This window comes from Gymnodraco acuticeps, unplaced genomic scaffold, assembly GCF_902827175.1.
Source record: "Gymnodraco acuticeps unplaced genomic scaffold, fGymAcu1.1, whole genome shotgun sequence".
NCBI classification, from domain to species: Eukaryota; Metazoa; Chordata; class Actinopteri; order Perciformes; family Bathydraconidae; genus Gymnodraco; species Gymnodraco acuticeps.
Window position 1 is genome coordinate 313,115 of NW_022990271.1, and position 15,560 is coordinate 328,674.

The following is a 15,560-nucleotide window of genomic DNA, read 5'->3' on the forward strand; positions in this document are numbered from 1 at the left end:
TTTCCTAAAAAGATGCTTCTGGATCTGGTACTTCCATTTCAAATATCACAAAGAGGAAAAAGGCACGTTCTCTGAATTGCAGCTCTTTTATACGGAGAATCATCTTCACTATTATTCAATAACAACAAGGGCAGAAGTGAAACATGTTATCGTTTGCAGTTTGCTTTCTGTGCTTTGGATGCTTAGTGCTTACTGAGTTGTGTACCTTTTTATAAATGGTGAATTGAGAATTTGTAGGTTATAATAACATAAAACAACAAATACTTTTCATATGGAAAGCATTATAAGAAGCGTGTGTGTGTGATAAGAAGCATCATATCATATCAGTAACATCAAGGACTGAACATATTCACCAACTGATGTGCAGTTCCTGCATTTGAGCAATTTGTATGTATTGTGATTAATGAAATGTAGGTTGAGCAGAGAAATAAATGATACATTTGAACAAGTAATTCAAAAGGAGACACCATTTCAGTTTATTCTTGTTTCCTTTAGATATCCACATCACTCAAACATGGTTGTGTGATTGACAGATAAGAGCATACATAATATGGTAATAATAATAATATGAAAGCTGTTACTTCAACACAATAAAAGAGGTGTACACCATCAACTCACAAATAATCTTAAAAGACTGCAAAACAAAATGAATTGAGTTCAGCGAGTTGCTGAGATGACTGATATTACATTTCCTTTGCGAGCAGGGGAATGCTGAAACAAAGTTCTGTTCTGGATCCTTGCAAAAAACACCATATATTTGAACTTTGAGTAACTTCAACAGGCAACGACAAAGAACCAATTTGCCCAGAGTCCTGAACATTAGGCGCTTCAACTCCTGTGACATGTTATCAAATCAAAGTTTAGGGCTCATTGTCTCTGTGTCTCTGTCTTTCTGCAGGGTGGACCCCATTCCTTATGACACTCCCAAGCCAACAGGACACACCAGGTTTGTGTGTGTGTCTGATACACACTCGCGAACAGACGGCATCCAGATGCCCTACGGCGACGTGCTGCTGCACACGGGTGACTTCACCGAGCTGGGCCTGCCCTCCGAGGTTAAGAAGTTCAACGACTGGCTAGGTATTAAGCTGCTTAACACACACATCCGTCTGCACGCACGCACGCATACTTCTCGTCCACACACAGAGCTGACACGCACAAGTTCTCTGTGTAGGCAGGGGGCACGAGACATGTTGCACGCATAACCAGTAACTGGACCACACAGTGACACCCCCGCCCCTCCCCTCTTGACCCCACAACTGCTGTGCTAAAGTGTCCAGTTTAACCCTTCTGACCTAACACCCTGCCTCAGTTAACCTTTGACCTCTCCCTGTGGCACCATGCTGTGGGTGGGAGTGCTGGCCCTCTGTGTGTGTAGACCTTAGAGGCGAGAGAAGAAGCATTTTTGCCCCTCTAATGTAGTCATGTCTCACACAAACATACTGACCGACAGTCCCTCTCACTAAGTGCATAAATCAATAAGAGCCACCCACCACACCAACCGTAACGTTAAAAGGCATTTGAGCTATTTAGTATATATTTCAATAGTTTTTATTTATATCAGCCCTTAGCAGGACTGGATACATTTTGGAGAAGAGTACATGAGTTGTGAATGTTTAAACTCAAAAGTAAAATGTTGCACCTCTCCATCAGCTTTCATGCTCTCATGAACACATGGAGACCAGAATAAAGAGGACACACAAGTAGGCCTGGAGATCCTTGTGAGTTTTGACATAAGTCAGAAGATGAGCTATTGAAAAAATCAAATGAAACAAAATTGGTGTTCATTAAGCCAGCAAGTCACATTTGATGTCGCTCATTGGCTCAAAGGGGAGAATAGACATCCAAAGCAATCCTGGACACACCAGAGTTGTCCCTGCTATTAATCGTCCTATGCACACTGGTTGAGTATTTTTGCAACCCTGTTTAACGTAAAAACAACGTGGAGACTCAAAGGGAAGCCTGCACACCTCTGCGGTTTTCACAAAACAGTGAATGGAATGTCTAAAACGAGGATAAGAAGAGGGAAACGCCACATGACACAGGAAAATAGCATGGATGGAAGTGAAGCTCTGAGATTGGTTTCAGCCTTCACCTCAAAATCCAGGATCAGGTAGTGACTCATGACTTACTTTAGTTAGATTTTCTAGTGAAAATGCTTCTTTAACCCGTATTTTTATTTATATCTCAGTGAATAATTGCAACAAAAGTTCAGAGCGTTTTTTGAAAGAGTCTGACATATTTTCACAGTTTCAAACTAAAAGTAAACTCCTCAGTTTAAAGTGGCACTGCTCTCAACATCTATGTTTGCAGTGTCACACACCTGCTGAGTTTAAAGGTAGCTGTCAAAGTTTGGCCTCGACAGTCGACAGCGGCTGCAGTCAGTCTGGATTCACAGCAGTTGCACTGGATACCAACGCTGACCCAGTTTTCACAGCAAAAACAGCCGTCTGTAGAGACTTCTCAAACGTCCTCTGCAGCATATTCCACTTCTCTGCTGTCCCTCAGGATGCTCTGCATGTTCACACAGTCACATCTTTAACAGAACTTACCTTAAACATAGCTTACATCTCAATCCTCATGCACAGACTTTCACACTCACAGCCTCCTCCTATTCTTCTTCTTTGCTGTATATACATTTGAGGCTGTTTTCACACCTGTGCAGAAACATTGGAAAGCTCCATTTATATAAGAGTTCCATATATATCATTGTTTTGGGGATTGTTGTCGAGACATGGTTACATTTCTTCTAACCTCCTTATGTGTAAAGTTGCTTCAACCTTTTATGTTCCGTTGTATCTAGTGGTGTAGTGGGCGTTGGACGCGGGGGTACGGCGTACCCCCACTTATTTGAAGCATGATTTTTTTTTTTTAATAGTCTAATAAATATAAAATCATTGCCAGTGTTATCAGTTGCAAGTGTGTATTTGTTGTAATAATGACGAAAACACAATACATTTCACAGTAATTATAATAAAAACGTAGCTCAAGCATTTATGCAACTTGATTTGAAGTGTGTGTGTGTGTGTGTGTGTGTGTGTGTGTGGGTGTGTGTTGTGTGTGAGGGGCAGCACCGTGTGTGTGTGTGTGTGTGTGTGTGTGTGTGTGTGTGTGTGTGTGTGTGTGTGTAGTGTAGGGTGACCACCAGGTGTCCCGCTTTGTGCGGGACTGCACACACAACATTTTTATTATTTTTCCCGCGTCCCACAAATTGAGACTGTCCCGCATTTGAGTGACAGTCGCGCAGAAAGGTCGGATCGGTTCGCTGACGGCCGGCACCGCCCTTTATTATTATATTGTCTAAAAGGGATCCTGTAAGTTGCGCTGACATGCGACACAGAGGTCTCCCCCCCCCCGTTGACAGTTCACGAGCGCGTCCATAGTGTCTTCCCCCCCCCCCCAGCCCCGTCCACCTAGTAAAACAGTCCCCACTACACCACTGGTTGTATCCACTCCGTAAGGAGTTTTGCTAAGGCTCAGTGGTACAAAATGGCCACCTGATGTGAATTGAAGTGCCAATGCAGTCAGAAAAACATGTTTTAAAGCTTGAGCCCTGCCAAAAACTTAGTTTATTCCAAACTTTATCTGAAAGGCTTAAAGTAAATTTGAGCTGAGAACTTTTGTTACTTTAAAACAAAAACTGCTGCATAATATTACAGGTTTGCAGTGTATTTACAAAACATTGACAAACTCAGCTTCCTTTTGACTTTTTTCTAGACATAACTCTCATAAGAGTACCCATATGACCTGGCTGACTTGTACTACCAGGTGCTGTACCCTAATTCCCCTGACACACACACACATTTGCACACACTACTTTTTTCTGCTTTGTCACTGCCAACACAGCTCAGCTCTTCTATCAAACTCCTTCATCCATCAACACAGACAGCTATGTGTGTGTGTGTGTGTGTGTGTGTGTGTGTGTGTGTGTGTGTGTGTGTGTGTGTGTGTGTGTGTGTTGTGTGTGTGTGTGTGTGTGTGTTGTGTGTTGATGTGTGTGTGTGTGTTGTGGGTGTGTGTGTGTGTGTGTGTGTGTGTGTGTGTGTGTGTGTGTGTGTGTGGTGTGTGTGTGGTGTGTGTGATGTGTGTGTGTGTGTGTGTGTGTGTGTGTGTGGTGTGTGTGTGTGTGTGTGTGTGGTGTGTGTGTGTGTGTGTGTGTGTGTGTGTGTGGTGTGTGTGTGGTGTGTGTGTGTGTGATGTGTGTGGTGTGTGTGTGTGTGTGTGTGTGTGTGTGTGTGTGTGTGTGTGTGTGTGTGTGTGTGTGTGTGTGTGTGTGTGTGTGTGTGTGTGTGTGTGTGTGTGTGTGTGTGTGTGTGTGTGTGTGTGTGTGTGTGTGGTGTGTGTGTGTGTGTGTGTGTGTGTGTAGATATTGGCCCTAATGGAGAATCGATGTAGGGCGAAGTGGAAAACGGCTTAGTGTATTTTGGAGCGCCCTGCCTGGTTTGTGGGTCAGAGGATGGAAAATTACCACAAACATGTTCCTGCCACTTAAATTAGGTCAAAAGGATAAGTTATAAATCTGAGTTATAATGTTATGAAAATTATTATAATATATTAAGTGCTATAATCAGAATAAAGATGGAATTTCATAATAAATACTAATAATATAACGAGAACAGTTGAGATCACATATGTTTACTGTTCAAAGGAATTGCAGCTGCTGTGGCTCTACTGACACAAATCATACTTTACCCTTTGTTTTTTTCATCTATAGTGAATGCTGCCATTAAAACACTACATTCTAATTATTAAGAAATTATGGACTTTTTTATTTAAATATTTGCTTTCCTCAAAAATATTTTGGCCTCAATAATGTTGTATTATGTAGTTCGAGCCGCTTAGAGGTCGTGTTATGAAGTTAAACAGGTCTCTCTCATATATATCTTATATAACTGAAAACATTCACTTCATTTCAAAAGCTTCCCGCCAAAAACCGAATTTTACAAGATCACATTTGAACACATCATGATAACAGTATAATGAACCTTTGCCCTGTGCAGATGTTTACTGAATAGAGCGTGAAAGCATCATAATGTAACTTCAGTTGTTAACTACGTTGTGCCCACCGGCTGCAGAGCGTTAACCTTAACTAGATCTTCCTCTGATCTCAAAACAGATGTGTTGTTCACAATATATCATCCACACAATAATCTACACAATCTAAACAGATTCTAAATGTAAAGCTGGATGAGGTTGTTAATGTAGATTCAAAGCTGTAGACTGAGCAGTGTGTCAGTGGCCCTCCCCTCCCTCTCGGCCTCCTTTGTCTGCTCCTGGAGGAAGTCTGTACTCTGTAGGGGCCGTCGCCTCCTGTTTGGCCCCGTTAAGTAGATGGTTGGAGATCGATGCAGAGGAACGAGCTTTCCCTGACCCCGCCTGTGTGATGGCAGAGCAGCGGCTCTGATCTGCGGCTTTAAGCTGCTCCCAGAGGCTCAGATGTGTACGTGTGTAGATGTACCGAGGTTAAATATGTGTGTTGAACGGTGATGACTAACAGAGAGATATGTGGTTCCCTTCCTGCGCTTGTTTGTTTGTTTAAAGAGTCAATCATTTGAAATAAATATTTGTGATTATCACATCCTCATTAGAGCGCCATAATTATATATATTGACATTTATATAGTGGTTACAATTATCACGTGACCTCAGTTATTACATTGAAACTAGAATCTTTTCCATTTTCGATCTTTTCACTTCTGAAAGTCTACATTTCCAGAGGTTTGAGAAAACGTCATTTTTTTTCTTAGTTTTTTCTTTCATACCTTTAGTGGGCGAGGGATAGGAAATAAATCTGTGTGTATGACTCCAGCAGCCAGAGGTAAGATGTATCACGGTGGCAATAAAAAGCAGTAGAGATTCCCAGTAGAGTAATGGGGATGGAGTTGTTTGATGGTAATTATGTTTTCCCCCATATTTTCCCTGCCTGCTGGTGGGGAGGATGATTCGCTTGCTGTTGTGTGTGTGCGTGTGTGTGTCTGTATGTGTGTATAAATGCTGTGTGATCCAGTTAGAGTGCTGGGGGACTGAGAGACGGGCTCTCATATAAGGTTAGACTGGAATTTATGATCCTGAGACGCGACAAGAGCTAATTTAGAGGAGCGGGAATGAAACCTGTAGACCGGGGAACCATGATTCTTTCATTTTCAGCATTAGAGAACACACACTCTCTCACACACACACACTTTAGATGGAAGCAGGGGGAACGTTTTAATAGATCTGCATAGAGCCAGCGTATCCTGATTGCATTTATATTCTATTCAGTTTCTTTTATCTTTATTTCCAATTGCGAACTTGACCGCTGCAGAATTGAGCAGTTCATGAGTTTACATCTTTTCTCCCACTTTCTGGCATGACTCAAAAAGCTTTTTTCTTCAACGTTATATTGGATTCTTTATTCAACATATTATTCAATATGCCCTCCTGGCATGCATCATAACCTTTTGCTATAGGCGGAGCAAGACGTTACAGAGCGGAAGGGGATATCTAATGTTTCTGAGACCAATACTTTCCTGTCAGTTCAACTCCATTTGTAGGAGAATCGATTCTGCAAATAATAATGCAATAGTCTGTACAATATCCGTGAATTGTTCTTACAAATATTTCATCTGGTAAACCTTTGCTAAATGCCAGCTATATATCTTTTTTTTCAAGTTCGAATTCCCTCTTTTGAGTATTGACTATTTTGTTGTATTATTTCATGATCAGCAAAAAATACGAGTTGAAAAAAAAGCATTTGTCAGGCGAGAAAACGGGTTTATTTTAGTTTCAACTTTTTTACAATTTGCTGATATTTTGTAGCTAGTAATAGATAGAATAGATCCTCTAGAAAGAAATCTGATTAATCAAACTATACACATTAATAAAGCCTGTAGATACCTATACAGAACATTCAGGCAATGCAAAAAAAGAAAGTAACAGAATCCACTGAAAGCGTAAAACATAGAATAAAGGAGAGGGGGAAAGAATGGAGGGGGGATGAAGGCCAGAGCTTCGAGTGCTCAATCTGCTGGAATAAAGTAGTAGGTCTGTTTCTTGATAGCGAAGGGGAACCGGGACAAATGACCAGACAGCCGAGCGAAAAGGGCACAGCCGAAGTTGAAAGATGAGGGGATGAGAATTGTAATAGATGTTCTTCTGTATTTAGTTCAGGTTCATGCTTCCTGCAGCCGCCCGGTGTCTGCGGACATGTACGGTGGTCTGCAGGGGTCAAGCAGAGCCGTCAGCTGTGCTGTAAACTCTGACTGTCTGAGAGAGGTTTCACTACAGTCCTGATCTGTGCTCTGGGTTAGATATACAGGGAGCTCCTGAGGAGGGTGTATGCTCCATGTACACAATACCAGGACAGCCAAGTGGAACAGTACAAGCCCTTTGTGATTTTATAAAGTACTCTTCTGCTTAAAGGAGGACAGCGCTGCACAATCTGCAGTGTGCTAGGAATCCGTTTCCATCTTTAATAATCAATATTCTGCAGATTTAATGAACGCTCAATAATATCCATACTTAGTTCACAACAAGCAGTATGAAAAACCTGGAGAAATGTGGATTCAGAAATACTTGTATCAAGCAACACATTTGTATTATGTGCGAATCAAACCAATGTTTTCAGGAATGGGATATCACCGTATAAATGTATTGGTGCCGTTTTATCACAGACAGCAATCATCTTCATTCTTCAAATATTGCAACCATAATAAAAAGGCAAAAGACTACATTTGTTTTGGATGGTAGTCAATATTTACCAATGTGTTGGTTAAATAGTTATACAGGGCTTCGTGATACAGAGTTCTGTGTCTTCAGTCAGCGTGTGCACAGACATGTAATTATTTTCTTTCTTTTTCCTCATATGTTTAACTTCACCTGAACAGCAAATGGTTGCTTCAGGTAAGAGGTATATTAAGCAAATGTCAGCGCTGTGGAAATTCTTGCCATAACGTGTGGATAAATATGTGGATTTGAGACTCCAGCTCACACCCCTCTCCCTCTGATCTCCCTCAGGTGGCCTCCCGTACGAGTTCAAGGTGGTGATCGCCGGCAACCACGAGCTGACCTTTGATAAGGACTTTATGGCCGAGCTGGTCAAGCAGGATTACTACCGATTCCCCTCCGTATCCAAACTCAAACCCGAGGACTTTGACGATGTGCAGACGCTCCTCTCAAACTGTGTGTACCTGCACGACTCGGACGTCACCATAAAGGGATTCCGGATATACGGGGCGCCCTGGTAAGAGCAGCAACCTTCCTTTTTATGCCCTCCATTTAAAAATGCTCTCATTACTTTCTGCTTTTCATTACCGCCGAGTCGTATTTCTGTGCCGTTGTGTTGCGGATCCCCGAGGTGAAGGTGTGCCTCTTTCAGTGTCTGGCTGCCTTCCAGCTGCCCTCGCTGCAGTAACCCTGCACTCGGCTCTCAAAGAGGGGCCCTTCTTACACGCAGGGTGCTACTCCAGCTCGCACATTTCTTTATGAGCTCGGGACCTTCGCCTGCTCCCCGGGCTTACGTTACACCTGTGTTTTGACGCGAGGTTAAGTGATACGCGTGGTACTGGGACACCCGGTCAATAGGCTCTCGGGTGTGGAAAAAGTGAAGAGCAGGATGGGGGGGGGGGATGTTTGGTAGAGGGGGGGTGTAAGCAGCATGTATTCAACAGACAGAAGCAGGCGGAGTGTGAAGTGTTTTTGCAGAGAAAGAGCTTGTAGTCAAGATTGAAGAAAGCTCCTGAGATCACAGCTGCGTTCACTAATGTTCGGTCAAAATGTCTTTCTCTATAATGCTTATAATGCTAGAGAACGGTACTCAGTGTTAATGAATATATATACTATATACTGAATACATTTGGATTGATCAAATAAGACCTTGAATATTGAGAATCTGGGATTAGTTCATGAATAACCGATTAAAACATTCCTTGGTTGTTGCAGCCCTTCATGAAATTTCTCACGCATTCTGAACAATATATATAGAATGAAATACAAAGCATCTCCTCAAAATCAATGAAGCAAACATGTGCATTTAATGATAAATCTAGAGCAATTTTATTTTCTCTTTATGCCTATCTAATCTATTCATTGACTCAGCATCATTTCTCTGCAGTAGAAAGTATCCATGACTGGCGCTGATGATTTGCTCCCTCTTTGCTCGATTCTCCAGCTTTAGTCCACGAGAGACTCCCTGTAGTTCAGTGTGAGCCCTTGTGGCCGTACAGTATTTGGAGAGTCTCTCGGTGTGCCCTCTGCCCTCCTGCTCTGCAGCTGTGTGTTCTGCAGCGTGACCGGTGGAGTGTGTCACTTCCTGTCCGGCTGTGACTCCCTCTGCTCTCTGTGTACACTGGTTCCCTCACAAGTCAGCTCCAGACCTATAATAAGTATTAGGTCGCACCTTCATCCTCCCAGTGGCTATCACTAGCAGGTCTGCAGCCGGGCTTCAGGAGTAGCAGAGGACAGCGACCCGGCATTCAGACATCACAGCGGCAGGAAGGAGAGATGACTTATTGTGTCCTCCATACTTCCTGCTTTCCATCCCTCTGTTTGAAAGAGGAAGGATGCTGCCCCCCTCTCCCTGGTGGGTGTTTAGTGTGAGGGCTGGTAAATATCTGTTGTGACAGCTTGGGGTCTCGTGAGAGGCGGAGAGGACAGCTTGGGTGCCCCCTTCCCCCCCACAATGCCTCCTCAGCTTCCTCACCTCCTTCACACCCATATGCCATGGTGGCCCGAGGTCTGGCCTGCTGGTCCAGTGTGAGGTCTCACTTAGCCCTGCAGCGACCCCTCACTTCATCAGCAGCTCAGCTTCTCGCCGCCTGGGTGGGCGAGCTCCTCGGAGCCCCTCAGCGCTCTGCTGCTGCAGGACGCGCCGCGACAGCATCACTCAGGAAATGTAGCGTGTAACTACCAGCTGATAAACGCTGCAGTGGCCTCCTCTGCTGCTGCTGCTGTCCTTCCACACAGGAGACAGGGAGCAGAGCAGTGCTGGCCTACGTGGCTTTGAAACAAGACCTTTACCTTGGTCCTTTCTATGACAACCTTGGCCCAGTAAAGGTGCAGCACTTCAGAGCCAATAGATCCTGCAAGAGCCACAATAGTTTTAGATTATCAAACAAGTATGAGAAAACACAACTTTAATATTCTCCCCACACCTCCTCTTACATCACGCTAAGAATATTAATTGTGTTTTGCATAACATACCAACTGGACTAATTAGTCAGTTTACTTGTACCTCCATAGCAGGAAGGACTAACGGCACGTCGTCCGCACAGCAGCTTTTCAAAAATCTTGAGAATCTTGGAGCTGGGCGTGTCTGAAAGCTTGGGGATTTCACGACCAACAACCAATCACATGAATCTCCCGCCCCCGACATACAAAGCAAAAAACCCCGGTTCTTCTCCACTATTTCTTTTTTTAACATTTTGAACATTTATGAGATTAATGTTTATGGTGCTATTTTATGCTACATTCCATGCGGGCTAATGATACTGTCTATGCTTGCTAGCAACGAAGTAAACTGCATATAAAATCCGCAAACAAGCGAAAACCTACCAGTTTCCCCCACTGTCTCTGCCACCTCCCTCCATGCCTGGTTCCTCCGGTTTGTATCCCGGTAAGTAAATAGGGACTGGTCATAAAGAACCGGGTGATTTGCTACCGCAATAACTAAGTTCTCCTCCATTTTTGTGGAATATAGAAATGAACTGCGGGACTGGTTCTCCCAGCTTGCACGCGGTTTGATTGGCTAGCGCTTGAACTGTCAGATTTGCATAAACGGATCTGATTGGCTGTCGCTTCCAGCTCAGCCTCAAAAGTTGAACATTCTTCAACTTTGGAATCCTGAACATCCTGGAAATCTTCGCCTCGCCCCCCCACAATGCAGTTCGGCGACAAGCGAGGGAAAGTGACGTCATCCCCATTCAAAGTCAATGGGCGGAGACGCGCTGGAAGCGGTGGACAAATCGCCAAAAGCTGCTGTGTGGACGGGCCGTATGACATTTTCTCTCGGGTATCATAGGAAGCAGCAGCAGGTTACAGCTGTGCACAAGATGGAGGAAACATCCCGCTCTGATTGACTGATAAGCAACTTCACACCCTTCACCCATCACTGCTCCAGCCATTCTTTTCTTATCAATCCATCATTTAAATGTCTGTTTTTAAAGGTCTTCTGCTGCAGCGCCTTTCAAACATAATCCATGTTTTATTTGCAGCAGGTTTTCTGTACAGCATATGGCCATTCACAGCAAAACATTTTTAAATACGACTGAGTAACAGTTAATTCAGTACAATTGCACACATCTGTGTCCTTCAGGCCTAAAGAAGCACACACAAATGAAACATAGTTTTAGATCAAATCAGTGAAAATCTGCTCTTTCCCACGCTGATAGTTCCAACATTGTATCTTCTGAAGCAGAGGAAGTAAAGCCTGTTCTCTGCTCCACTCTTCAGGGACTGAGGCGGATTTGAACCAAGCTTTTTGGTTAAATATGTGTCCAACAAGTTGCCTCAGTTCATCCATCTCACCAGAGAGTCTGAAAAACTGCCCCAGATGTTGTAAATCTTACACGGAGAATTGATTGCGGGGGGAAACATTTAGAGTTGATAGTAGTAGCAAATCAGGTGACTTTAGGATAGTGATAAGAACTAGATATTTTAAATGACTTCTTTTATTATGATCATGTCAAAAGTGTGTTGATCATGTTATTGTCTTTCTGTCTATCTCTTGTACAAAGTGTTGATGTGCAAACAGTCTGCTCTGATTCAGACGAGTAGTTTCTTCAGAAATCAGGTACTGGAACATGAACATAAACATCCTTACTACATTAAGCAGTAGGAAATATCTTTCCATCTTATATCAAATAAGATCATTTTCAAAATTACAATTCTCACCACTTCTCCAACTCTCCTCTGACCCTTTTCACTTCTGCTTGGAGTGAAAGCAGTGTAGCATGAAAGACACACAACACACACCGTTTAATGACAGATGCTTAACAGACCGAATACCTAAACCTCCTCTTCTCACAAGCGCACACACACACACACACACACACACACACACACACACACACACACACACACACTGCAAAGATGTCAGGCTTCTGCACCTTGTCAGTCAAGCCTCTCTTAAAAGGAGCTGAAGGTTTTATTCACGTCGTTAGCTCTTTCTGCTCCAGGGAACACCATTTCGGAGGAAAGTAAAACTCTTGAGTCCTTTTCTCTGAACTTGGAACCCATTTAACTTCTTTTTAATCTTCCGTCTTTGATCCACTGCTTTAATGCAAGATTTCAGTGTTTTGCTAAAAAGTTGAGTGTCGTTCCAGTGGATCAGAACAGCTGGTGCAAAACACGTCGGGTCTAAGAGTGTAGCTGTTTTTAAAAAGTGTGACCAGGTCTCTACACATTATACACTCTACACACTAAATGGGAATGTATGGTATGGTATCAATATCGTTTTTATTATATATTCCTAACAAATTGTTGGTTGGAAAAAGATTACTTAGAGGTAAATATGTTATAAGTTTGTCGTTGGTTGTTGTTTTCTTTAGTGGCCAGTTCCATAAAACACACATTACATTATTTTATTTAAATATTTTCTCTGATATAAAAAAATGATCTTATCATTTCTAGTTTCTAGTAATTGTTTGTTATAAGCTGCTCAAAGCTAGTGTTAGAACAGGACATATTCATAACCTGTTTTTGGCCGAAAACAACATTTATTGCAATTGAACACATTATGAAACCATTGCCAAATAATCATTCTTACACATTAGAGCTTGAACTAATTATAGTGTATGCTTTCTTCGCCATAGCGCTGTTCCCAAACATGATACAGACTGCGCGTGTTGCTATGTATTTGTTCACACGCAACTATAGCAAAGCATCCATATTCACGGAGATGATTGTAAGGTATTGGAAGACTTGGCACAGTTTTCCAATACCCATCCCTACACTAAGGCAGAATAACTAATTGGCCATCCCAAATATTCCCAAAAAGTCCCTGTCTAACTTTGTTCTGTTTATTTTTCTTTTCAATCATTGTAACCCAAGTAAGATTTGATATTGGCTTTCAATATCACACTAAACATGCGGACCTAAAGACATCATTTTCAGTTATGCGACTAAATTATAAATCAATTGAAATGAATCATCAAATAATCCCACACACAAACATCAATAATAGAGGGAGTGACCGGTCAGGCGGCTCCCAGATATCCTGCTGGTGTTGCCGTCTCCGATAAGCTCTGCTGACTGAAACAGACCAGAGCAGTAGGAGCAGAGAGGAAAGGCGCTCTGTGGGGATTAACACGTTTTGTGATTCTTGACTTGACCGCAGCTTAACTCCTTGGACCAAGGTCAAACTTGCTGCTGCCTCCCCTGATCCTCCCTGCTCTCCTCTCTTTTCCTCTGCGCCGTCCACTGGGGAGTCGCTTCCTTTCGTGTCATATCAACTCTTTTAATTCTGCTTTGAGATTCTCTCCTATTCCATTGACTCAATACTTTTCTCCTTGCTCCTCATTTCCGGTCATATTTGTATTCTTCTCCTCTTCTCTTTCCTCACAGTAATAACTTTTGTTCCTGTTAGCAAATGAAATGAAAATCAATGTTTGGTTGGTCTGTTTAATAGCAAATCAGCCCGCTGGCTTGCCTTTGTGTGCATGTATGTGTCATTTGTGTGTGTGCATTCCCGGGGCGGCAGATTAAATCCAACTGCCCTCATTTGACTCTCTGAAACTCGCCCCGAGGGAAACCTGGAGGGCCAAATGCAGATTTGTCATTTACAGATTTTAGTTTTATTCATGTATTCCTTTCTCACTGTAAAGGTCGTGTGTGTGTGTGTGTGTGTGTGTGTGTGTGTGTGTGTGTGTGTGTGTGTGTGTGTGTGTGTGTGTGTGTGTGTGTGTGTGTGTGTGTGTGTGTGTGTGTGTGTGTGTGTGTGTGTGTGTGTGTGTGTGTGTGTGTGTGTGTGTGTGTGTGTGGTGTTGTGTGTGTGTGTGTGTGTGTGTGTGTGTGTGTGTGTGTGTGTGTGTGTGTGTGTGTGTGTGTGTGTGTGTGTGTGTGTGTGTGTGTGTGTGTGTGTGTGTGTGTGTGTGTGTGTGTGTGTGTGTGTGTGTGTGTAGTGTGTGTGTGTTGTGTGTGTGTGTGGTGTGTGTGTGGTGTGGGAGGGAGCTAAGCACAGCGGTGGTGTATAAATATCAGGCAGAAATCAGTGAGGTTTGTTTTCCTCTGGAATAATTTCCCGTCCTCCGTCTATTCGTCTCTCCGTCTCTCTCCGTCTTCACTTCGTGGCCAAAGAGTACATGATGGTTTACTTCTGGGAAAAATAATACAAAAAAATGTTTAAAAACACTCTTTTCTCTTGTCGGACAATAACTAATTGTGTCCTTGTTATAAACTACATAACAAAACTGCAGCTTAAAATCCAAGGTATTAACTTTATTTGGACATCTCCCATCTCCACAGCGAACTCTAACGTTTCTGTCTAGCCAGCGCTAGACAAACAAATATTCAAAGAAGTGATGCACACTTCCATTCAAAGAGTTACCTTTCCTTGAAAATCCGGCCACAGGTCTACTCACCTTTTTAAGGTTATTTTAAATGATTTTAAAGATTTTTCTCTTTGTTGAAATTAGCCTTTTTCTTTTTTTAAATATAGTTGCTGAAGGCCAAAGTCATGGACTTTCAAATCATTATGTGAATAATCTTTATTTGTAAAAGATAACTAATATATTCACATCATTGTATTTATTATGTTTATACACATAATGCTTAATCACCCCTCATCACCTCTTTGCCGGCGCCATCCGCTGTCAGTTTGTGTTGGCAGTCTGCCCACCAGACACACACACACACACACACACACACACACACACACACGCTGAGTGAGACAAACTGTTTTCTCTCACATAGTGGGAGCACATGGCAGCGTTACCTCGATGAGGCAATGGGTCCTGACAAATGTCCGTCACCAAGAAGTCAAGGGCTTATTTCACTCTGCAGAAAGTTAAAGTCAAACTTTCTGAGCTTCTGAAATGCCAACTATGGTTGGAAAAAAGACATGTAGTGGATACAAATAGTTTGTATTTGCCACCCAAGAAACATTTCTTTATTTCCTGCAGGGATATTTGTATTTATTAATTTAAATCCAGTGTTGGATGTACAATTGTAATAGACAGAGATTATTATTTGGTGCTATAGAAAAACACTCGGCGCCTGATTCCCTCTAGAATCCAGGCAGACGGTAATTGTTTGTCTTAAATATTGATTCAGGACTTATGTAGATAAGAAATAACATTACAGTTTTGTAGCTGAATCAATATGTATTTATTTATCCCATGCGGACGTTTACAAGGTTTAACAAGCTTTGGTTCCAAAGGAAACAAAATAAAGAATGGTTGTCGAGCTACAAAAAAAAGCCTTTTTATTTTTACGTTATGGGAAATGAAATGTTTTCAGTCGACAGCCGTGTCACATTAATTACAGCCATGTTTCAAGATGAATGAGATAATGATTTATTGATGTTCAAATGTGACACCTTTACTTAATGGAGCATAACATGGAGATCGTCAAGCATCTGTTACTGTG

At 42.4% G+C, this 15,560-nt stretch overlaps 1 protein-coding gene across 2 annotated transcripts in view; it reads left to right on the forward strand.

Annotated features, from left to right (window-relative positions):
* mpped2a (metallophosphoesterase domain containing 2a) overlaps positions 1-15,560 on the forward strand; it is a 60,523-nt gene that overhangs the window by 17,701 nt on the left and 27,262 nt on the right. For both annotated transcript variants that reach the window (XM_034221334.1, XM_034221335.1), the window contains exons 3-4: positions 899-1,080; positions 7,995-8,220. In XM_034221334.1, coding sequence (XP_034077225.1) covers positions 899-1,080; positions 7,995-8,220 — 408 coding nt within the window. The remainder of the gene's footprint in view (positions 1-898; positions 1,081-7,994; positions 8,221-15,560) is intronic.